The 24920-nt window shown below is 43.2% G+C and overlaps 1 protein-coding gene and 1 long non-coding RNA gene across 2 annotated transcripts; one reads left to right on the top strand and one right to left on the bottom strand.

The window, feature by feature from the left end:
* Window positions 1-4613: 4613 nt before the first annotated feature.
* On the bottom strand, window positions 4614-19422 carry RUVBL1 (RuvB like AAA ATPase 1). The gene is made up of 11 exons (XM_061456047.1): window positions 19259-19422; window positions 18540-18626; window positions 17799-17931; window positions 14152-14303; window positions 13215-13304; window positions 12225-12374; window positions 11391-11454; window positions 10033-10231; window positions 8181-8283; window positions 5466-5557; window positions 4614-5189 (listed from the first exon to the last, which is right to left on the bottom strand). The coding sequence occupies exons 1-11, from the start codon at window positions 19397-19399 to the stop codon at window positions 5030-5032; spliced, it is 1371 nt and encodes a 456-aa protein (XP_061312031.1). The 5' UTR covers window positions 19400-19422; the 3' UTR covers window positions 4614-5029.
* LOC133270626 (uncharacterized) lies at window positions 13922-15327 on the top strand. Its single transcript, XR_009743859.1, has 3 exons — window positions 13922-14036; window positions 14997-15128; window positions 15217-15327. It is a non-coding gene; the product is annotated as an uncharacterized LOC133270626 (long non-coding RNA).
* Window positions 19423-24920: the final 5498 nt, after the last annotated feature.

Below are 24920 nucleotides of genomic sequence, written 5' to 3'. Positions count from 1 at the left end.
GCCCCTCTCCAGATTTCTTGTAGCTTCTTCAGGTATTGAAGACTGTTGTAAGGTCTCCCCTGACCCTTCTCAGCACTGCATCACTGAGCCCAGGGCCATGCCAGGAGGTGCCTGAGGGTTCCCCTTGCACCCATCAGCCCAAGCAGTCATGTGGGTGGGGGGTTAGATCGGAAGTTGGGGGATATATTCCACCCTTGGCAGGAAGGAGACACCGGCACGGGGGTGCTGATGGGCTGGGGAGGGTAGTGGGCACGTACCTCTGCAGGAGGCAGGGAGCGGGCTGTGTTTGTGGTGCTTCAGGAACACGTCCAGTTTAATTGAAGGGATGAGCAGCAGCATCCTCAGACATGGGTCTCTCCCGTGTGGTTTTCAGCAGCTCCCCAGCCTGCCTGGCTCTGCTCTGCGGTTCTCATTCCCTCCCTGGGATGAAGCCCTTGGGCTTGAATTTTCTGGCATTCGGGCTTGGCAGCCGGTTCTCTCATTCTGTGCTTTCGCTCTCTTGTACCTACAACTGATTTGCAAATCTGCAGCTGGTTTTGGTTTTATCCCAATAAGAGCAGGGATTATGGTCAGATCCGGATCAAGCAGGGCTGTCTGTGAGAGCTGGGGGTGCCGCTCTCTGCGGTCCATTGCCTCAAATCCCAGGGGATTGGAGGGAAAGTGGGGAGGATCAGGCAGCAGCTCCAATAGAAGCAGTTTGTTCTATGTGGTTTCCAGAACTTGAGCAGTGATTACTTTGTGCCTTCTCCATGAAAGAAGATAACTTCTGCTGGCAGCAGCTGGCAGCGGTATGAACCACATGGCTGGGATAAATGGTGGTAGTAAGAGGTGGTGAAAACAATCCTTGAGGAACGCTTCCCTCATCCATACAGAAAAGAACCCACAATGGATAAGCACCGCTCCTGCAGGGAAGTATTGCTCTGGGCTCCATGCAGGGCTCCTTAGCAAGGGGAAATGGGTCCTGGGCAGTCGGCTCAGTCTGTCCTTCCAGGAGCACTGGAGCATGCTGAAAGGATGAACTTTTCACACACCCTCTGCAAAGATGATGTTTTACTGGGGCTGTAATGAGGAAACGGTGCTTTTGCCTGGTAGTGTGTTCTATGGTCTGCAGCTGGTGTCTCCATGGCCTGGAGCTGTAAGAACAGGGACTTCTGACTGAGGTGGTTCTGAAAACTGACCAACCAAAGCCTGAGCTTCGCTGGGACTTGGGCTCCTCCTGATACTGAGATGCTTTGGGAAAGCTTCATGCTTGGTTGATGTTGGGTTCATCCCAACATCCCTGGGTTTCCACTAGAGCTGTCAACCTTAGCACGAGAGCATCTGAAGCTTGGGTTTAGCAGAGGTACTGCAGTAAGTCCATCCTCACTAAAGGAGTATCCCCAGTAACCTCACTGCAACGAGTGCAGGCTGGCAATGACTGTGGAGCGAGGGCTCTGTTCATAATGTAAATCCGGTGAATAACAAACCAAAGCAGGTTTCAAAGTGCTTTCTTGGCATGTAGCCGACGTCTAACTCCGAAATATTGCACCAGAGAACTAGACACTGCCTGAAGTCTAACCAGAGAGGTTGTCACCGTGGGCAAGATGCGTTTAAACGTGAGATGAGGTCATGTTTGCATCCCACTTATGGTTATGGCAGAGCACAGATATGTTGCAGTGGTTTGATTGCTCTTGCAGATGGGATCAAATTGTCCCTTAACCCCATTAAAGAAATGAGGTTATGAGCTGGCTAATCAACCACTAAGATGATTAGGAACAATTTGGTCCTGTCTGCAAACACCTTAATGAAATGAGGAAGCCACTCAGTGTAGTTGAATTTGCGGTGTAGGAATGACTTGCATTCCATGATGAGTCTATGGGTTTGCACCAGAAAACCTTCACCTGCTCCTCTGGCTGTTGGAGGGGCAGTGGCAGAGCCTGGGGCTGGGAGCTCGGCATCACCAGTGACAACGGCAAGGGAGCAGCGCTGGGGCTTCTCCTCTGTGGCAATCTTCAATTGACACCCCCCAAAAACCTCACGTGGGGGTTGTTGAAAACACTGCTTGTAATAAAAATGAATTGGCTCTGAAATGTTATTGTTTAAAGGCAAAAAAAGCCTGCTCTTCCCTGGCCTGCTTGCTTTATCCAAGCCTTCCCACTGAGTAAATCTGTGCTGCGACCCTGCCCGCCCCCAGGACGGTGGTGCTGGATGTGCATGATTGCAATATGTACAGGGATGCAGAGGCTCCAAAGCTGTTCATCAGCAGAGGAAATAGAGGTGATGAGCTGAGAGTCCAAAGGTGCATTATACCCAGCACCTATGTGTCTGGTGTGCGCACAGGTGTCTGGCACAGGGGAAGGGTTTCCCAAACAATGAACAGCAAATGCAGGAAGGGGATGACAAAGTTTTTCCATTGAAGGCATCTGGAACAACTTTTAAGATGGGAAGTTTTAGGACATAGGTAGTGCTGAGTTTTCTCAGCAGCACTGGTCCCGAGCTGGGCCACTTTACCATCTATCTCCCATTTTTATCATAAAGGTTAATTGTTTTAGATACTTTTAGCCACATGAACACTAACGATGCAGCAGTTTCTAACCTCAGTATGTATAAAGGTGGGGAATCAACTTTCACACCATGGCATCCGCATAGCAGGCACGTACACTGGATTTATTGGTGTCCACTGCCTCAGAGCAGGATCTGAGCCTGGCACCGCTCCGCATCAAAAGGAAATCTCAGCTTATAATATTCAACTGGTTACCAACACCCCCCCAGCCAGCCCAGGTTTAATATTAGAACTATTTTTCACATTGAAACCGAAATAGCACAAAATATGGGCTTGCTGTAATTGTTGTTAGATTGTGTGTCACGCTGATAAGATGTAACAAATATTTTCCTACACAGGAGGGCCTGTTTCCCTGCGAGTAATGGATGGAGAAACTTCTCATAGTGGGTAGGCAATTGGTCGTAAAAACTTCCCTAGGAAGATTAATGCACAAAGTGCAACCTTTGTGGAAAACAGGCAGAAAAGAATTAAAACACTAGTTTGTTCTTTCGCATTGAATGTTAATCCTCAATCTTCTTCGGTAGGAATATTCCTTGTGGCTTCCCCCTTCAAGGGGTAGCTTTGTGTTGGGTAGTATTCCCAGCTTTTATAAAGCTCCTGCAGCAGCAGTTGGTGGATGTGGTGCAATGAGTCTTTTATCAGCAATATGAAAGACTATTTTCATGGGCAGAGCTCTGACACCCATAAGTCTGCTGGATGTCACTTAATAGCCCGGATAAACATTGGCTCGCCGTTTAGTGTGAAAGGATTTCCCTTTGTACCACAGCTTTATGTCTTCCATGGACACTTCCTGGCTGTTGGAGAGGTGGCACCCTCGGGACAGAGCTCTCCAGACTGGGTGCACAGTCAGACGTGGCAGGGGCTTGTGTGCTGCTGTAGGAACGCTGCTGTGCAGAATGAAGTGAGGCCTCTCTCGTCGTGCTGATTTGCACTCGGTGAAGTCCTGAGTGCTGCTGCTTTTCCCCCATGTGTATTTTGTGATCCTGTTTTCTACCTAAAGCACATTCTGTATGTGCAGTCCATTTCAGGTGATGGGAACCATCAGTCACAGAGTCACTCTGAAACCAGGGGCGGGTGGAACTGTTCACCTCTTCCCAGGTCTTTGGTGGTTGCTCAGCTTGAGTTGTGCAGAGCATCACTTGTGGTACTACTCGTGAGCACAGGTCTTTCTACCCAGGTTCACAGAGCTTGTATTATAAAGAACATTTTGCAAGCAAAGAACTGCTTGGTTTGCCAAAGGCAAAATAAATCTCTGACTTCTCCTGGCAGTGGCAGCGGGAGCAGTGGTTTCAGTATGCTGGCATTCTGGAGGCACAACCCTTCACAGCCCTGGCAGGGCTTTTGCTGCTGTGTGAAGAGCCAAATTTATCAGTAAAAAACCAAAGCCATCAAACATTGAGTGGGGCTTTGAACAGCTCTGGCCTTCAATGTTATTTAGGGCTTATTCAAACTTCTGAATTGGTATTTCAGAAAACTCAAAGAAAAATGGTACTGGAATTCTGAAATAACTACATTCATCATTGCCAAGAAGGTCATTCAAACCCCAACAGACAAAAAAAGGTTCAATTTTGACCATGCAGCAGCTCAATTCACTGGGTCTCTCCATCACGCCACAGCACTAAAACGGATCGTGCCATCCTGCCACTGTACAAACAGGTTTTAGAAGCGCTGTGAGTGAGTTTGATGGAGAATTGCTATCTTTTGCTTTTGGAGTCAATAAATCTGTGCTTTACAAAACACGGAAGCATACTGTGAGCAGGAGACTAAGGTTAAGTCACCCACACCCATGCAGAGCAGGATTCCATTAGTCTGCAAATTTTCCCTGATCCTGAGTGGTGAAGAAAGTGGGGACAGAACACAGGGAAAAAGGGAAAGCATTTCTTACTTAATCTGCTTTAAAAGCCAATGAAAAGTTAACTGAACTGGAACTTTAAAAGGTCCCATGCTTATTCCTTTTCTTGGCTGTAAATCTATTTTTGTGTGGCAGATCCATTGTATTCCTATTTAGCTCTGCTAATTCCAATGTATTTCTTGAGCAGTCAGTGCCAGGCAGACACACGCAGGCTCCCACTATTGTTGAAATCTTTTATTATAAATCACTTCAGACAAACTTTGACTCAAAAAAAAAGTTCTCATCTGCAAAAGGAAACTATTTTATAATAACATTCATAAAGAAAATAGACTGTTCTTAAGCATCAGCTTCGGTTAGAGCTCTTCTGCAATGAAATCTAAAGACAAAACCGATGGGTCCAGAGCTACTCATTTCATATATACTTGTAAAAGGGAGACTAAGGTCAGGGATCAGGGAGCATTGGATTGTTGATACTGAAATAGGAACACTCGATAGTTAATTCTGGCCTGAGAGTCCAACACTTAAATACTTTCCAGCCCCCAAAGAAACAAACCATTAGCATTTCTTATGGGATAACCAAGCCAGCCCTGGGTAAGGGTTAAAACCACTTCAAAGCATCTAAGGGGATCAGCTCTTCATTTCATGTACTTCTCCTGTTGATCAGCCAAGATTTTTGCAGAGGATTTGGCATCATAGAACAGTTCATTAATTTCTTCAATATGCTCTTTCTCAATGCTGTCTTTCCCATTAATCTTGGCCAGCAGGTTAGCTGGGGTCAGGAGCTGCACAGCGTACCTGTGATCAGAGATGGAGGAATCGGCACAAAACAGCACTTCCCAGGGAACTGAGGGTATGTAGGGGTGGGAGATATGTCGGGAAACACACAGCTCTACCAGCAGCAAGAACAGGCTGCAAGACCCTCCAGCAGAGGAAAGAGTAGGAATACCACTCCTTTTCATGTCAGCACTGTTCTTAATACACCACATTTCTTTATTGGAGAGGTTTGTCTCCCTGCCAGGAGCGAGCTCTCCTGCAGTGTCTTTAGATCCAGCCATACTGTGCTCAACTCACCTTAAAGTTGTCTTGGTACCGATTTCCCCTAAGTGGTTGAGGGATTCTTCACTAATATTGATTCCTTCTGTCTGAGCACGAAGTTTTATGATCTATTGGGATGAAGGAGTAAGTGAGGTTAACAGTGGAAACAACCAGCATGGTAAACCACTTAGCTCAGGATCTGGAAACTCTGCTAGATTAGAGATAAGCATACCATAAATCAAGATGGTGCGGAGAGTTGTGCCAGGGTAACTTACCACTAAACTAGACTTTGTAGAATTCTAAAGCTTTGAACAGGCAAACATAATGTTGAAGCACTGACTATCACAAAAAGCAGGTGAAGTAACAGTTGTGGACTATTAACCATTCATAATCCTGCATGGATTGCAAAGTGTATTGACTAACAGGAGCAGAATATGAGAACTTACACAAGAAAGCAGAAGTGTGCAAGTGTAAGTGACAGCTTGAGTCTTATGGACACCAGCTCCTGCATTCTGCAGTGCATCACTGCTGCTGTACAGCAGAGCCCTCCAAAAGCCGTACAGAAAGCTACACCCCTTCCTTGGCAGCTCAGGACATGCTTCTTATTCAATTGACAAGAAGATACTAAAATAAATCAAAAAGTTACTTTATAAGATTCACCTATTTCTGCAAGAAGAAAAAAAAAAAAAATCACTAAGAAGAATCTAATCTTTCCAGAACAGGCTCAGGCTTGTACCAGTTTGAAGATCTTTACAAAGTTGGAGAGCAAGATATCACCAATAAGCCCGAGCATATAAAGCTGTAACAAAAGTGGCACAAGTCTCTCGGCAGTTGGTATTACCAGCTGAGTGATAAGGGGCAGACTGGATAATGATGTTGTGTTGTAGTGCTGAGATAACTCTGGAGCTGCAAGCCTCATATAATACAGGTATTTTTCACTTTGGCAGCTTTGTAAACAAGATATCAAGAAGCTCTCGTTTAAATTAAAGCCATAAAAAGGCACTCGGGGAGTCAGGGCAGGGAACAGTGGGAAGCAGAGGAGCTTGAAATGGCAGGAAGTTGGGCTAAGATATTAATACTGAATATTGGCAATGCTGCTGCACTGTGCAATTTCAGACTGAGGGGGCTTTCTATCTTTTAGATCACCTGAACATAACCTTTCCTTCATTCAAGTACTACTTTACGTAGTATTTAGTATCTTTGCCTGTTAGAAATAAGGTATCTCAAATACCACATCTTACTCTGTCTCACATACAAGCATCAGCAGTGAAAACTTTCCTAACACGAAAGGGAAATGGGAGCAAAAATAGAGAAATAGAACTATGGATGTCTTATTTTTACACCCCTCCCAGCTGTATCTAGTTAGAAATGAATGTGAAGTGTAAGAGCTCCTCCTCTCAAGTGGAGAAATCATGCAAAGCCTTAATTTAGGGAAGATGAGATATCTGACTATGGGAACATGACTGATGGGATATAATGTCTGGACTCTTATTTTTAGCTTTAGGAAATGCTACTGGAAACAATTCCCTCACCCTGAGGAGGGTGGAAATCATGGCTCTTATGAGCTCTTCTGAAAATCCACAGTTCAGAAACTAGCTCTTTACCAGTACTCCTATCTGCATGATACTACGGCACACTAGGCAAAAAGTAACTCTGAATACATGCTCCTCCTACCCTAACTCCACAAAATGCACACCCAGACAACATCCCCACACTGAGTGAAAGTCAGGCTGTAAAATCTGTTTTGTATACAGACAAAACATGATCATATTATTAAATCCCTGGGCTGCTTCTCCTGTAATCTATACCATAATGCTTTCAAGTGGCCTTTTAGGTACAAAAAACCTCATCCTGAGAATGGCTCCTAAGAGCACTGTGTGAAAAGCTCCTCAAACCAAGTGAAATGAAGCTTTGCCTCTACATTTATGTTCGATAAATGCCTCGGCTTCACCTTGGCACTTATCCAGCAGCAGGAGACTATTATCTGGTGACAAGCTCTCCTCCATTGACGCTATCTCTTAAATAATACAAAGAATTGACATGATAAACCCTCATGTCTTCTGCATTGTGTCACTTCACAGCATTGAGACGCTAATGAGGGGGGATCTTTGACACAATGAATCATAATGGCACTAAGCAGTAGAATCGATACACAAACACATGGGGATGGCCCCACAGGAAAAGTTTCAGTTCAGAAGCCTCTCTTCACCACTTACTGTGCTCAAGTTTCCAAACTGGACCAGGGGCATGAAAATCCTCCCAGTTTCAGGTGACAGCCCTAGTAGGTTAAAGCTACAGTGCAAGGCAATAAAGGCAGTGCAGGAAGTTGCATTCCTCAATACCTCCCATCTCTTCTATAGAATAGCCTGAGGCCTAGGACCAAAGGTCTCGAGATGTGACACTTCATCTCATGCCGACTGAAAAAGCACTACCTGCTGGAACCTGCAGACTCTACGGAAAGCACATGTGTGCAGGAGATGAGGGCAGCTAACAACCCATGCTGTTCCATGCAAGTGAGATGTCACTTTCAGCTCTAGAAAAACTCACAAGTGGGTGGAAATCAGACAGCTTACTGCAACTGGGTACTAAAGCAGCCTGCATTTAGGAAATGGTAAGCCTTTTGGCACAAACCTTGGGGAGCATGGAGAGTCAAACAACTCTAGTAATGAAAAACGCAAACCCACAGCACTCATCTCTTTAGACTAGAACGCTGGGGTCTCTTCATCAGTTCTCTTACAATGCTGTGCATACCTGCTTCATTTCTTGGGGTGTATACAGCATCGTTCGGATAATCATTACTCTGTCCAGCAGGTCCAGTGGTATTCCATGAGGAGACACTACATCCTCTGTGCCTCTAAAGGAGAAACCAAACAGAAAGAGATCAGATATTACTCTTGAGTTCAGTCCATGGATTTCACTAAAATCAGTACTAAGTGACTACATATCTACTAGCTCACAATTCTTGTGTTGTGTTCCTGCAGAGACACTCCCAGGCAGAGACAGGAAACATTCTAGTCTGAAGTTCATACCAGACAGCTTGAGGGAAACAAATACTTTTCCTAGAGCTCTTAAATGTGCCTCTCAAAAATAGAGATGGTGCTCTCCTGCATTGTATCTTACAAAAGAGTCTTATCTAATGTTCCAAGGTATCTTCCAGTCCCTCCAGTGAGTATTGCTGTGGTTTACATCCTCTGCCTGCAATCCAGCAAATGGAGGTCAGTGCAGGAAGAACAGAGGTGTACGCAGACCCCCAACCATTTTATCTGCTTGATGTACAACACCCAGTAGCAAAGGCTGCAGACACATCTAGTCTAGGTTTTCCAAGCCCACCAGGACTTGCTCTGAAGTCAAGAGTGAAAGCCAGATTTCATGAAATCTGTAGAGACTGCAGGTGAAAACAGTAAAGTGCTGGTAGAGAGCTATGTTTCAGTATTTAGGCACTGCAGCTTTGGCCACGGTCCTCCTCATGAAATGAATCAAAATGCCCTGCAACTATCTGCTGTACTCTTGAGTGGATGGCATTCTCTCTTCTGAAATGATTCCTTTCCTTTGAGGTTACAGAATCAACTATACAATTAATTTTTAACCTGATCCTTTTAAGAGCCATGAGCATCGCCAACTTCCTTTCTTATATCACTGTTTTTTTTCAGAACAAGATCTGCAGTGAATCCATACTGACAGATCTCTATTTACTCTACTTTTCCAAGACAGCCTATTTATGCTTTTGCCAAGGGAGATCTGCAATGTCCACCTTAAACATTTTTGAAGGGCTTATCACCTTCCCTTCTAAGCAATGCAAACAGAGAAAGATTAATACCAGATGAGTCACTAAGAGGGTAAGGAATAGCTGGTTACACAGCTGAATTAAATCAGTTTCAAGGGAAGCAATCATTGACAGCTTGCTTAGACATAATTATATCTAGACCACAAATTAGCAGAACTTCACAGAAGAATCTGAAAGAAGAGAGCACTTTTACTGAACATGCAAGGAATGCATTGTGTGGGTGCTAAATATTGAAGTGGAGGCACGAACTGGATTGGAGATGAAAAACAAGTTAGTTGGCAAGACCAAAGAATCACAGAAAGCCAGACCAACATAGCAGGAAAGAATGAGGAGCAGGGAGAGGCTAAACTGTGACTCACTTTAATAGTGAGAACAGGAAGCTAAGTCTGATGCGATGAGGACAGCAAACAGCAAAATAAACCAGGAGCAGCAGGAGATTATGATATTAGAGGTTTGTAGCTCTGGTGCTTTTGATGTCCCTGATGTGAAGCAACAGATGTGTTGAGGTATCCAGTGAGAAAGGTAATTGTTACAGATCACCCAGAAAGACAATTCAGAGGCTGTTAGAGAGATGTGTCAGTGGAAATAAAAGGAGGAATTCTATTCTGCTTTAACTCAGTCAGCCTGACATTAAATGCTTGTCCCATCAGGAAGCCCACAAGCAGTTCTTGAGCACTGATGCAGCTTGCAAACCATGCAGGGGATTAGCACAGGTGTCAGTGTCAAGAGATAAAAGCCTTCAAAGATTCTAACTCTATCAGTACTGGAAATTCCAGGGTTTATGGACAAATGCAAACCGGAAAATTCAAGACATCATACCTGATAACACAGTTTCCTCGATTGGAAGCAAAGATGACAATGGGGGAAATGGAAGATTCCAGTGCTCGGTGAAGGTATGTGAAACATTCAATATCCAGCATGTGCACCTCATCTACAAAGAGTACACCTGGGACTAGCTCTGCGATGCCTTGATCGATGTATTTATTTACCACCTTATTTATCTCTCCTCGAAGTTTGTCTGGAACAAAAAGAAACAGTTGTCCTGCTTGTTAACTATAGCTCTGTCAGAAAGGCTTAAAGCAAGTAAAATTCATGGTTTGGTATCTTACCACCATGGGGAAAACCTCTGTGACACTAGAATTCTGTGGCATTCAGTCCTGTTTTGGGACACAACTGTGCAACAAAATATTCCTACACTGAACTAGGGTGTTTCCCCTCACATGGCTTGTGAAAAACTACCATTTTTTGTGAGATTGGGGAGTTCAGTGGGGGGAAATCAGCCAAACCTCAGTTTAAAACATGAAACTTTTTTTTTGAAGTTTCCAAGCATGGCTGAAAAGAATGTCATTGAAAGAGTAAAATATTGCTACTGTTTAAGTTGTGTTTAACAAAAAAAGAGTGCTATATAAATGTCTGTGAGCATACAGATCTCAAACCTATGTGAGATGTTATGCTGATTAAATATGACATCAGAATAAGCAAAGTGACCTCTGGAACAGACAAAGTACTTCAAAAGATCACCGTTCATGTTTGGTACTGAAACAGACTTTGATCTAAATTTAAGACAGTCACTTAGTGAAACATCATTTCTTTCAAAGCAAGAAGGAGAATAGATCTTCCTGCTTTTCTCCAATGATCTGTAGGTAGGAAGAGCAGCAGTGCACTTAGAGCACCAAGTCACCCGACAGCTGCTTGTAGAGGTGCTCAAATCAAACCACGGCTTTAGAAGTCTTAGTCTTTACAAGCTGTTTTTCTGCTCCACAGAGTTTCAGTGTGGTGGCTTCACGTAACAACACATCCTCACGGGGTTTTTTAGGTTGTATTTGCTGTTGCTGTTTGGTTTGGTTCTTTGTCAAAAGCATAAACCTCACACTCTGGCAGGACTGTTCTGAGAAGGGGGATGGCATTGGTGTTCTGACCTCTTTCTCCCCAGGAAGCTGGGTGCATAGTACAGTCTATGGTTTATCACTGTATGTATGAACCAGCAACATGCTGGTCTGTTTCCAGCTATTGCAATTCTAGCAGCTGTAGTGCTGCTTTCAGAAACCTGAGATTTATGAATGAATATTACAGAGCCATTCATTTGGAGATGCTGCATGAGTAACCCTATTCTTAATCCTTTTCTAACCAGCAAACATATGTTATGTTGGTCTAAAAATACCATGCAGGATTCATACCAGTAATTTCAGTTTTCTTAGGCTTCATCAGTTGTCCCATCATAGAAAGGATGTCTTGCCCACCCTAGGAAAAGAAAGTTACAGGTCAGCTATGAGAACACATACCTTGAGAATTTTATAATCGATTAAAGAAGTTGTTTCTTGCAGTTAACTTGATTCTTCATCTCAGCAGTGGCTGATAACCTGTCAACGGTTAGGACTCTTCACTGCAGCAGTATACTAAACATCATCATTTAGTGATCTCCCCACTCTTTCTTTAGCTCTCTTCATTTGGACAGCATAGAAAACCAAATGAGATACCCTCTTTTAAAAAGGTTTTCACAGAGAAGGTCAAAGGACTGAAATTGTCAGGCAGCAGAGACTTGGACTGCCTGCATGCACAGCTGGTGCTCAACCTGTCAACACAGGAACAATTATTCTCAGTTACAAGACTTCTGAATAGCATGACTTTAATCAGAGGATTTTTTTGTTAGAAAAAAGGATATCTACTTTGAAATTGAGTAGATTGAGGGGTTGTAGAATCATACTGTAGAGATGTCAGCCTTTAAACCTGTATTGCTAGTGGCTTTTTATGACACAGATGGAATTCCCTCACCACAGGGTGTATGTTAAGATACAGAAAGGCGTAATTCTCTTATTTCAGGGTTTTTTTTTTGCTGCAGTCTGTTAAATCTCCAGAGGCCTTCAAGGTGTAACACCTCCTGCTCTTCCTACAGTGGAATCTTTAAGGGTGATTTAGGACAGGTCAGCTTCCTACTCCTTGATTATTCTAGTATCCATCACAAATCTGTGTCAAGTACTTTTTCCGTGAAGACTTCATCTGTGGTGTCATACCTGAGGTCGAGCATTGGCCACATCCAAGTCATGCAGGGTGACATCCTGAATAATTTCCTTTTTCTTGTGTACGTCCCCCTTTGGCAAGGGAACATACTCTTCAGCTTCAAGGTCAAATTCCGTGGCATAGATATCACACCTGCCTTGCCTCTGAGGAAAGCAAAGAAGAGAAACGCAGGTATAGAATTAGTTCCAGTACCAAAACCTTGAGTGACACAAAATTGATAAAGGGCTTAGTTCACAATTCCAGTCCTGACCAGCTTCAGCTGGCAATTCACACATCCCACTCCCTGCTTAGCAATGGGCATACCCTATCTACTGATCAAAGCTCAAAAACTCTATTGAAAACCCCAACATTTTCAGCTGTAAGAATATTCTGCTCCTCTCTCCCCTTCTTTTAACCATATGCAATTCCTGCTAAAGGACAAATCCAGCAGATTAACTAGAGATTGGGAGAACTGTTCAAGACTCCTTTGTAGGTGGGTGATTTATTATATGATACAAAATATTACGCTCATCCATTAAACAGCAAGTATCACTGTACACTACTTTCTACATCAGATATGAAAAGAACGCTAACTAATGCAGTATTCCCTTCTACATGAATATATCTTAGGGAGAAAATACCAGAGCGATAAAAGAAAGATTAAATGCACTGCACATGTCAGCCTGAAAATAACTAAAGTTGCTTGGTTTGTCCCCCCTTCCCTTAAGGATGTCTTGATCTTACAGAAAAGAAAACTCATCCAGACAGCATCAGTGATAGCTTCCTCACCAGATGACCTTAATTGTGAACCAGATCACTGTGTTCTTTCGGCACAAAAGAGAATTTTCTCTCCAGATAAGGAAAACACCAGGCTCTTTTATAAACTTCCATGTAACCATTGCATGTCAGTTAAGGTTAATAAATTGAAGAGCCTTCTGACAAAGGCAGGGAAAGGCCTGCAAGAACATATACACCTGCATCAAAGTGCAGAACTTGTCTTTTACCTTGACAGCTCCGCTGTTTGCTTCAATATAAATAACGTCACCGGTTTCCACCCGCTCCTTCTGCAAGCTTTCAAATATGCTGGGGTCCAGCTGGAGACAGGCAAATAGCAGAGGTGGTCAGAACAGCTCCAAGGTGTTACGGTAATCAAGGAAAAGAAACTGAGTCTAAACTCACTCTCACCAGACAAAACTAAACTCCCTGCGACAATCCCTCAGGATTTTATACAGCTGTAACACTTGGAGTAGTGGGAAAGAATGAATCTGAAAAAAGGTGCACGGAACCTTTCTTACCAAAGAAATCTGCTCTCTGAAGAAAATGATGGTAAGTGCCAGGAACATAATGATACCAGTTCCTGTCACAAAATGTGCCCGTGTGGTGTATATTTATCCCTAGGATGCGGCACTTCTCTTGCTTTTTAGCTAAACTTTACAAGCAAATCTGGCTATAGCACTGAATTATGCTACTTCTTTGGTCTTTATTCTCTGTAGAGCTGTGTGAGGGAGAGTGGATATGGAATACCTTAAATGCTTTTGTTTCTCTCAGTACATGTTTATTCAGTTTTGCTCTGCACTTGTTTTCAGAATGAGCAAAATGCAAGATGATACTTGACAACAAAGACACCTTTCAGCTCTCTCCTACTGTAACTGACAGGGAAATTGAACAACATTGACAGAGACTTGTACAAGAAAACAAAGGGAAAGTGGGGCTGAGCTGGCAACATACCAGCTCCGTTTCCTGTTCCATATCAAACATTCACTACAGCACATCTCCCCATGTGGAAAGAAGGAATGTGACAGAAAGACCAATTTATGCTGAAGCAGGTAAGATTTCCCAAAACCATTTTCAAAGATTCAGTTGAGAATAAGGAAAACAAAACCAGACAAGACCTTTCCTGTACATTTGCTATCATGATTTCTGAGACCCTGCCATACATACCTTCAACTGTTTGGTTCCCTTTGCAGTTTTCAGTCCTATGATTACATGGCTGATGGTTTTGCCATACCCCCCCATAGGATTTTCAGTCTCACACGGAGTCAATTCTGTGACTTCTCCTTCATAAACTTCCTTGGTCTCTTTAATCCTCAACCCTGCAAGAATTGATTAGAATAGTTTCAGTACACAAATCAATGGCCGTACATCCTGATCTCTGAACTAAGAGAAAAGCCCTGCAAAGTATAAAGACAGGAGAAAAAAGTAACTTCATAAAAACTTTACATTTTGGCAACTGAGTTAAAAATAACAAACTGATGAACAGGTATTGTGTTAAAATCTGGTAAAATTAAGAAAAGGTTAATGCAGCATTTGAAATGTTTTTCAAGTCAAGAGCAAAAGGTGAGCTGGATTCATTTTAGCAGAAACTGCTATAATCTCAATTTGAAACTACTTTAAAATAGCTGACAATGACATCCTGTTTCAGAAAGGCAAGTAAACACCACAGTGTCTGGTATCTTCTAGTCACAACTACTGCAATTAACTAAGTTACTTTAAATTGATGAATAATATAGAACTGAGGACTTGTATATGGTTAGATTGTTCCAAAGGAAACCCACCATCATCACCACCACCACTACAATTATGCAAACATTCTAATTCCATAAAAGTTCAAAGTACCCACATCTGACGAGACTCTATAAAGCATTTTATGAGACACACGCATGCCATACCAAAAATAAACAACAGGCTGTAACAAGATACAAGGAATCCATCCTGCCCAGTCCGAGGCTACTGGGACTTGATAAAACTTCCCTTGTTCCGTAACTTTTCATTTTCCTTTGAAATAGACCAGACACTCCACCGGTCATCCTGAGCTGCTGAGAGGCGAATATAAAGAACTGAGGAACACGAGTCTGTCTCCCTCTACTGGACCCAAATTAAGGCTTGGATTTGAAATGAGATCACATGGTAATTTCTTGGTAAGAAAAGCCTGCTTTCTCTCATTTAGCACCACATACAAATTCCTCCAGAACCTTCATTTCAGTAACTTTTTAAAATGTTTTTCAGGTATGCCCAAACATCAGACAAAAAAATGAATGAACCCTTGAGTTGTAAACCTGACCCAGACCAGACTGCATCACACAGGCTGCATCTATGAGGAACATGAAGCAATTTGGGAACCTGTACAGGAGAACTGGCCATTCATGGGTTTGTTTTTCCTTTCTGTTGTGTTTGTAAACTTTCAGCACAAGCTTTATTCTGCTCTGAAAAACTGGAAGCCCATTTGTGTTTGGGCATACCTAAGCATATCTTCCAGCTTCATTTCATCTGAAAAGAATCCAATTCACACACTCACAGAGTCTGTTCCACAACACAAACCAAAGCCAAGTCAGTGAGGACAACCTAGAGACTTTCTTCCAAAGCATGCCTCTTAGCTAAACTCATGTTCTTATATAGATGTGTCTACAGAAAGTATTTACAGATGAACATGACCTGAACAAAGGTAATTGATGCTTTGAACTTGCTGCTGATTACCCTTTGTTTTCAAATGAAACTTCATGTACCGACTACAAACCTTACTCTCAAGGGAGTTCTTAAAGAGAGACATCTCCTACTTACAAATCAGACACGAGTTTTGAGAAGGCAGCTTTGGGGTATTTCATGTTTCGGTTTGATAGCACTATATGGAGTTAAATAGTGCTTGTTTGATTTACTGGCAGTTACAGTTTGGAGACACGGGGAACAGATATGCTCTTTAAGTGGCTACCCAGCAGTTATTTTTTACTGCAGCTGAGCTCTAACATTAGCTACTGTCATCATCCCTGCCAGCTGCTAATAAGCTCTATACAGGATTCATCTCTCTCGCATGAAGTTTTTTAACTCATACAATTCCATTTTCTTATTTCCCGCTCCATCCTTTTACGTTTCTTATATATTATAAAATCTCTACCATAACCCCACACAGACCTTGGCCATGAGGCTACGTCAAGTCTGTTATTAAAAGACTCTTGGAAACAATGATTCTGTAAACTCAGTCACTCCTCTTTCCTTATACAATGAAAAGTCCAAACCAGTCAAACTGCTGTTTCCAAGTAAAAAATTGATGTTAACATCTGTGATAATTTTGATGAGGTGGCTAAATCCCCTGAGAGTAAAATGCACAACATGGCAACAGATTACATGTACAAAACCTGCTACAGGAATCGTACGAAACCCACCCACAAAGCCTGAAAGAATACTTTATGTACTGACTGGCATGTGAGCTGAAGCTTCTCTTGCACCCAGTCACATTGACACCACACTCTACACACAAAATCATGCTTTTACAAACACACCCTTGTATAAATTACTTATCAACCAAGCAGGGAAGCTAAAACTTAGCCGAGATTTAAACACAATTGGAAAGTGTTCCAGTACAACTACTGGTGGTTACTGGTCCTTTAAAATATTTCAGAGGAATTTCTGTTTTTACACTGATACAAATATTCAATAAAGGCTGTGTTATGAAAATGTGACATGGAATTCAACAGAAACGAATAAAAGAAGTTCCATCTTTCATTAGCACTAATATTTGTTTAGAAGCACCTCCCCACTGACATTTGGGGAATGCAGGGAACTAACAATGTAGCTGGCTGTTAAACCTCAGGGAGTTAAAATACCGCTGTCTCTAGAAATGACAACATGGATGGCATAAGTTTCATCTGCTGGATCAGGTTTCCAAATCTCTGACAGGGAACTTCATCACATCAAGGAAATTTTGCAGACTGAGTCTCTGGCTTCCCTCCCCCAGGCCCTGCCAGTTAGATGGTAACTGGAAGTACCAGACAAGACTGAGATCTGTTTTCTTATCAAAATCAACAGAATACTTTTGTTTCATTGCAGAACTGAGAGACGTCTTCACCTTACTGCCATCAAATATTTAGGTGAAGTTCAAGGAGAAACATGGTACAGAAACCAGTTAACTTTTAATATGTTCAGTACTACAATCAGCTCAGCTATCTTTAGCCAATCCTCATATACACAAGGGCCACTTCTAACTGCATTTATCAGCTGTCAGCAGCAACCACAGAAGAGATTTTAGATACTCCTCGAGCTTGTGTTGCAAATGTAACCAATTTCCATCACGCTTGTAAAAGCACTCGAGAATTGAGGAAGACATTAAAGTATTTATTTTGTTGGCATGAAACTTTCTTTGTGCTCACTGGACACTAAGTCAGGCTAACACTGCCTTTGGGAGCCCCTGATTAAGCCTGTTTGCTTGGCAGGGTGAAATCACTAAAATAAGAAAGGAGAGAGCATTTTTCTGTCTACAAATGTTTCTGCTATTATAAGAAATTAAAACCAGTTTTTCCTTCAGCTTTACTTAGAGTCATAGGTAAAACCAGGAGATGAACCCGGAGGATGAGAGGGATAACTGGGGAGGATAAAGTAAACCATAATACAACGATTAAATAACGGTTTATAAATAGAAATTCTGACTCCACTAAATAGGGAAGAGATTCACTAAATTAAGATCAGCACTGAAAAAGAGAACACACAATAATCTGAAAATCACCGTGACCACTGAGAAGCTTTTCCCTTTTAGATGACTACAAAAACCAAGGAAGTATCATGTAAGTACTTCATTCTTCTGTTTTGCTGAAACTTACCAATGGCCCGGCGGAAGTTTTCCATCAGCACTTCTGTTTTCTTGATCTCGGTGGAATAGACCTCGCTTCCAACCATAGGACAGAAGGGAACTTTGCTGCCTAGTTCCTGAGCAATAGCTAAAGCCAAAGCAGTCTTAAACCAAAAACAAACCCAAAGATTAACTTTTAGGAGAATTAGCAAAGGATTCTTTCCACACAAAGTTAACTCTCCTCAATTTACCACCTTCCATACACCAATTATCAGTTTAATATTAAGACTATTCTGCCTAACATATATTTCTCACATGTAACAATGTTCCGCCCGCCAAGTCAAGTTAGACACATAAAAAGTGATTTTTATCAATGACTTATAAAACACCTTAAGAAACAACAGTGGGCATTTGAATTTGACATCTGATACAAATGCAAAAAACTACTTAAATACCCAAACAAATGAAGAGCTATGTAGGCTTTTAATATAAAATTAACTCCTAAGACTCTTCTTCAGTGTTTGGTAACCTACAAAAGGTGGTTTGACGCTACTGATGCCTGAACACACCACTGGATACTGTCACAGTTGATGATATGGCAATAAACAACATATAAAGCTGGAAACCATGTCACTGCAGTGATGAAAGAAATGCCCCCAGGTGAAAAGAGGATGCAACCGCTCCCGTGGAACAGTTTTGACAACAAATTAAAATAAAATAGGTTTAGGAATACTTCACTTCATATTAAAAAAAAACAAAAGGAAAGTAGTACCTTGCCAGTTCCAGGAGGTCCCGCCAGCAGCACGGCTCTGCCAGCCATCTTCTTGCTTTTGATTAGTTCCACTATAACCCCACAAGCCTACAAGTTCGATAAGTATTTATACTATTAACACAAGGATTGCTATAGTATCTTTCGCACCAATATTACTGAAAGTGTTTTAAAATACTTGGCTTTGTGAGCCCACTAAAGCCGATTTCAGTTCTATGCACACAAAAAGGGGAGACAAGATCAGGAAACTACTTCCTACAGTCATTTTATGTGACACGGATGCTAAACAACAATAAACCAGAGACTACAGAACTCAACCGCAGAGCACAGGCTCCCTCACCGCTCCTGGAGCTGCACCATACAGAAAGGTTTTTCGGCTCTGAAAGGCGCATGAGCTGCAGCACCGGCCCCGGGCTGGGACGGGAGCTCCGATCTCCACTCGCACCAAATCTCTTGACTTTTGGTAAGTTCAATTGCCTCCGATACCCGAATTTCTGCGCCTAAAACTCGGGGGGGGGGGGAAGCACCCGCCCTTGCCGCCGGGTGATGCTAAGAAATAGCGGCGTAGGGACCAACCCCGATCACCCCCATCGCTCCCCACAGCACACGGAGCAGCCCAGGCGACGGCTTTCTCTCACTAACGGGACTTCTAAGCACACTCCACACAGACCGAACCGGGCCCCCCCCCGGGGTTCCACCTCCACCCGGGGCCCCCCGCTCACCTCCCGCGCATTCTCCTGCCCCACGAGCCCGGCCCCCGCCGGCTTGGCGGTGCCGCTGTCGTCCAGCCCCAGCCCCTTGACGTGGCTGTGCGCGGCGATGCGCTGCGTCTTGGAGGTGCTCTTCACCTCCTCGATCTTCATGGCGAGTCACACCCGTTCGCACCGACCCACGATCACCACACGCGGCCCGCGCGTTACCAAGGCTCCCGGCGCGCGGCCGCCTAAGCCCGCCCCACCGCGCTCATTGGCCCGTGCGGCGACGCTCTCGATGCTCATTGGACGCGGCTCATGCCCGTCACCCGCAGGGTGTGTATCTTAATAGAGTCCGACCACCCGTTTCCGTGTGCGGCGCTTCCCGAGGGTTCGGCTGGGCGCGGGCGCTGCTAAGGAGTCGGGCCGGGAGGAAGGAGGCGGCAAGGGCCGAGCCTGGCCGGGAGGGGGAAGAAGGACACGGACCCTCATGGAAGGGAAAAGGAGCTGGTTCTCGCTCGGCGGATTTCTTGGCCCTACAGCGACATAAACACCTTCTGCCTTCGTTGGAACTGGGTTGGTGCTCAGCCAGTGCTTCTCCTTGTGCTTCTGTCTCCGTCGGTACTCGGGCTTCCTGCAGCGGGCCAGGAACTGTGAGCAATGCTTTCTGGACTCCGCTGCTGGTTTTGGCTTACGAAAATAATTCAAGATGTTATGGATTTGTTTTTCTAAGTCTTTGTTGAAAAAAGAGTAAGGGCTGTCCTCCAGGTAACAGCAGTGTTGCTCACTGACTTACAGCTTTCAGTGCAGTGGCAAAATAATCCTATTCCACGTGCCCAAAGCCTTTATGTAAGCATCAGAGTTTGTAACATCTGCTGTACCCATGACATGTGTTCATCCTGACCTGCTGAAACTGATTGTGAGTTTTCATTGTGCTGAGACGCTGGCACAGGGTGCCCAGAGAAGCTGTGGCTGCCCCATCCCTGGCAGTGTTCAAGGCCAGGTTGGACACAGGGGCTTGGAGCAAGCTGCTCTAGTGGAAGGGGTCCCTGCCCGTGGCAGGGGCTGGAGCTGGAGGAGCTTTAAGGTCTGACCCAAACCAGTCTGTAAAATGGGCAGGAATGCTCCACCTTCTCATCATGTCGTTTCATGGCCTCACAGACCTTGCCCTGGTTTCAAGTCTGTGATGCTACAGCTGTAGCTGTTCTGACCCCTAATGGGGGCTGAGCTGTAATTCTGCTGCACCTTTATATAATGTTTGAATACTTGAGATGGAAATCACGCACTGTGGAATTGTAGGTGAGATCTGTGAACCTGTAGTTCCAGTGACTTCACAGTGTTTGTGGATATTGGAATCTCTCTCCCCTAAAAAGAGAAGTCCTTCTCCCCATAGATAGTTTTCTGTGTTTGATTATAAAACTATGGTTGTGTCCGCACTGTTCAAGGCCAATGGATTAACATGGGGTGATGCAGGATTGCTGTCTGTGCAAAGGGATGGTGCTCTCTTGGCTTTCCCAGGCACTGCCAGCGAGATTTGCAATAGCAATCATATGAGGGTACCAGCTGGGAGAGTGGCCTTTGGGAAGGATGGGGGTTATGGTTCAAGCTGCAGAAGCCCAGTGAACACAATATTTGCTGTTTGTTCCCTTTTTGTCTAAGAGCTTGTATGAGTTTTGTTATAAATGGCATTCACAAAGACTTGGCTGTTTGCTGCTTTCTTTTTATGTTAATTGCTCTGTCAGTTTGTATTTACATACACTCGTTTAAACTGGGACTTACACACGTGTAGTTCAACACCTTTGTAAGGGTCTGTCCGGTTATACAGCTCTTTAGCTGGAATTTCTGAAGCTAACAAATACGAGCTTTCCTCTAAATAATTAAAGAAGTATGCACACTGTTGGACTCCGTACATCCTCTCAGGGTCATATTAGTCACAGAATACAGATGCTAAATACATCCTGAGCTGCAGAGCTTTGCCTTTGTCAGAGAGCAAATATACAACTCTGATTTCTCCAGTGCATTAAACTGCCATGAGTGCTGTGGGTGAGTCTGGGCAGAGCTCAAGTTTCTGCCAGTTCTGCAAGGATAATTAGCAACTCTCCTAAGAGCTCTTAGACAGTGACGTTGTTAACAGGAGGTCCAGGCCCTCTCTTATAAGAAGGGCTAGCAATGAGTGAAATGCATGGTAACCTATTAATTTAGACTGAAATCTGTCCATATGCTCCTTGTTATCTTCTTTGATGTCACAGTTAGGCCTATCTTTGAGATTATGGTGTTTCAAAGAGTAATAATACTTGCTTATTTCTTTTTGGTGAAATTCAATATATAGGAATGCAGATGGCAGGGATAGAGAACTCCTGTTAATCCTCATTAACTCAGAGGAGAGAGACCAATATTCCATGTATGTAACAATCAGATGTGCTACATAAGGTTCTTTAACTTTTGGAAATACTAACTAAATTAGAGATTGTTTCCTGATAAAAGTGGGTAACAAACAGAAGTATTAAATGTTTGTCCAAAGCAGTATGATGTCTAAAAAATAGAATCTAAAACTTCAATTTGCTGGTGACTACTGCTATTCTGTAAATAAAATCTATGGCTGTGATGAAGCCACAATTTTAGTATTGACCTGCAGAAAATGCTTTGGAAATCATTTGGGTTTGTATTTGCAGTAGAAGAGGAGATTTCAGTATAAAAAAGAAGCAGGGAACACTTGTTTGCTCAATAGATGTGAGGCTGGCTTCTCCCTCTTAACCGCTCAAGCTAATACCGCTTAACGGGGTTTACAATCACCCGTATGCTGTGCGTGGTTTGCCATAGCTCATTGTATTGATTGTTTTACTCATTCCATATGTTCTTTGAGCACTGTACTGAAATTGCAGTTCAAGGGGGAGAAGAATACATTTGGGTGAGGGTAAATAAACAATAACCCTTTAGACCACACAGGATTAATTGCTTATTCTCCAGAAAGAGCAGAGTACAAGCAGAACTACTGGAAAGTTTAGAATAGAAATAGTTGAAAAGCTCCTTTATAATTGCTGTCTGATGTGCAATGATGCATCAGTATAAGGAAATATTAAACCTCGATTTTTAACAGGATTTTGGGGGTTTAGGAATAGTTAACACATTAGAGGGAGAGGGTAAAATAACTTCATTGCAAAGCATGAGTCATCTTTCTCCTTTGTCCATGCCACCAGTGGAACATGAGTAGGTTGTTCGACCATTCTGCCCATCTCATGTTATAGGTGCTTTGAGTATAATTGAGTATTTCACTAGCCAGTTAACCAGAAAAAACAATACCTGTCACTAAGAGTCTGAGCTGTTATTCCCCAGCTTTAATCAACTCATTTTACCACCGTTTCTTTTGCCCCCCTGTTTGAGGTCTCCTATTTGGCACAGACGTCATGCGATACCCGATGTGGGAGCTGGAGACTTGAGAGCTGTTTTCCTAGACTAAATGTTTGAGGTTACAGGACGTGGCCCAGTTTCACATAAGCTTTCAAATTTCAATGGGACATGCTGAATCCTGGATCTGTCAAATAGTGTATTATTTTTGGAGTGAGAGAGAGTATGTGCGTGTAAGTGTGTGAATGACCTTTACATTTTTACCCTATCCCCAAAGTCTGACTTCCTGCCCTTTCTCCCATGAGTCCATAAACTTTAGCAATTAAAGTGAACACTCTTTAAGGAAGAAATTCAGGATAGGAGAGAGCAACTGGGAAAAGGAATGGTGCATTAAGGGGAAAACGGAAAACAGCTAAATGCTGTAGACTGTTTGCTTTGTGATATAGAAAAATCGGGAGAAGCTGGAATTCTTTCATTTTGCCACATTCCCTTCTCCTCTGTAGTAGTATCAAGACTTGGGTGATATTGTGTGGTTCTGGGCTTTTTCCTGCAAAAGAAGCTGGAAGATTTTTCTCTGACTCTTCATCAAGACAATGGGAATGATGGATCTTAATGAATGCCAACTCTTCAACTTCCAAACCTGTAATTAATTCTAAAGCTTTCTAAGCTAACAGAATGGATCTCTAAACACTGCTTACATTTTGATTTCTCATTTCTCCTCCTTGACGTTGGTGGTGTAAGTGCATTCATTTCACAGGTGCCATGTGCACCCTGAGCTTGCAAAGAGCTGTGCTTCAAGTGATAGGTTGTAAAATCAGATCCATGGACTCCCAAATCCTTGAGACAGGTATGCTCCTTCCCCTCATTGCCAGCAGAGCTGTAGAACTTTGAGACCTCTTTCCTTTGTCAAAACTTGAAAATGGAGTTATTTTAGGAGTTCTGGGGGGACTTCTGGATAATGCCTCTTTTAGGGTAGGAATTAAGACCTTTTTCCACTTCCTCCTTCTGAAGTCATCTAATAATTAATGCTAAAAAAGGAATGCAATGGTAGGAAATGTGATACAGGGATACCAGTGTGGATTACAACTGCATAGGGTTGTTTCATATGGGAGCAGATGTATACTTGCCCTTTACTTTGCAAGCACTTATTGATGTAACAGATTGAGACATTCAGGACAAGGAAACATACATGAGTCCTATGATTTAACAGGAAACTATTCAAAGCCTGGGAACTTGGTCTGGAAAGTGACATTATGCTTTATTTGGCTCCTATGACAGAGTTCCCATCAAACTGAACTGTTCAGCTCAAGAAGTTGATTATAATGGGGCTAGTGCAGTGCTCCTTGTGAGTTCACGTGGCTGCTTTAGGGAGACAGTTGTCTCAAAATACCATGGAAAGCTATTTTTTCTCTTTCCTGTCACCAAGTTATTGACTCTGTCGTCTTGACTTAGGTGTGCTTGGGAAGGAGGTATGATTTGTACCCAGCTTTAAAGCTCTGCAAACTCACATTGAAAGCACTGTTACATGAAACAACTTTCTGTGAAAGAAAAACCCTGGAGTTTGGTGTCAAAGCCTAAAAAACGACATTTGTGATGTTGACAATAACCTTAAGCAAGTCGTCTTACATTTCTGGCTCATTCATTACTCAGCTATGAATGCTGAATACTATCAGCAATGTATACTACTTCCTGGGGAGAGCAAACAACACAATGGCACTGCTCCCAAAGAAAAAGATCTCTGGAATATAGTGCACGTCTGGTCTAGTGGGGCACCTGTGTCTGTAACAGTCTTGTTTTCTCGGCTTGCAAACAGCTTTTGTCATTTGAAGTGATGTTTAGGATTACTCAGTGGTCACTATTGAAAATACAGAAAACGTGTCATGTTTATTGTGGAATGCATTTGGCACTGTGTGACCTGGGTTATCAGTAAAGCCAGGTGACTTAAAGCAGTGAAACGAGCCCTGCTCTGGCCTCTCAGGTGCTCTCTGATGCTCATCTACCTGTTAGGGTTTTTTTTATTGTTGGTTTGCAGGTGAGCTCTCCATCACCACTGATAATCTTGATTATTCTTAATTCCTTCAAGGTATGACTTTTATACCGCACAAACTTCCAGGAGAATGACTTCTGCAAACCCCAAAATTGTTGATTGAGCAAACGCACAAAGTCTTAATCTGCCTTTTCATACCAATTGGCCTCGGAGACCAAACCTCAGCGCCGCACTTGCAGCGGGGCCAGGGTGGAGGTATCCCTGCAGGCAGCACGAAGTCGGATCGGGCGGAGCGGCGCAGCCCTGCAATCACTAATTAGTGTGGGCATGATGAGAGCGAAGCGCAGGTGCCGCGGGGCA

Source organism: Pezoporus flaviventris, unplaced genomic scaffold (assembly GCF_033815535.1).
Source record: "Pezoporus flaviventris isolate CSIRO_AGI_PZ_B2104156 unplaced genomic scaffold, CSIRO_AGI_Pfla_v1 ptg000021l, whole genome shotgun sequence".
NCBI lineage: Eukaryota > Metazoa > Chordata > Aves > Psittaciformes > Psittacidae > Pezoporus > Pezoporus flaviventris.
Note: the sequence above shows the minus strand (reverse complement) of the source record. Positions and strands in the feature narration are given on the sequence as shown.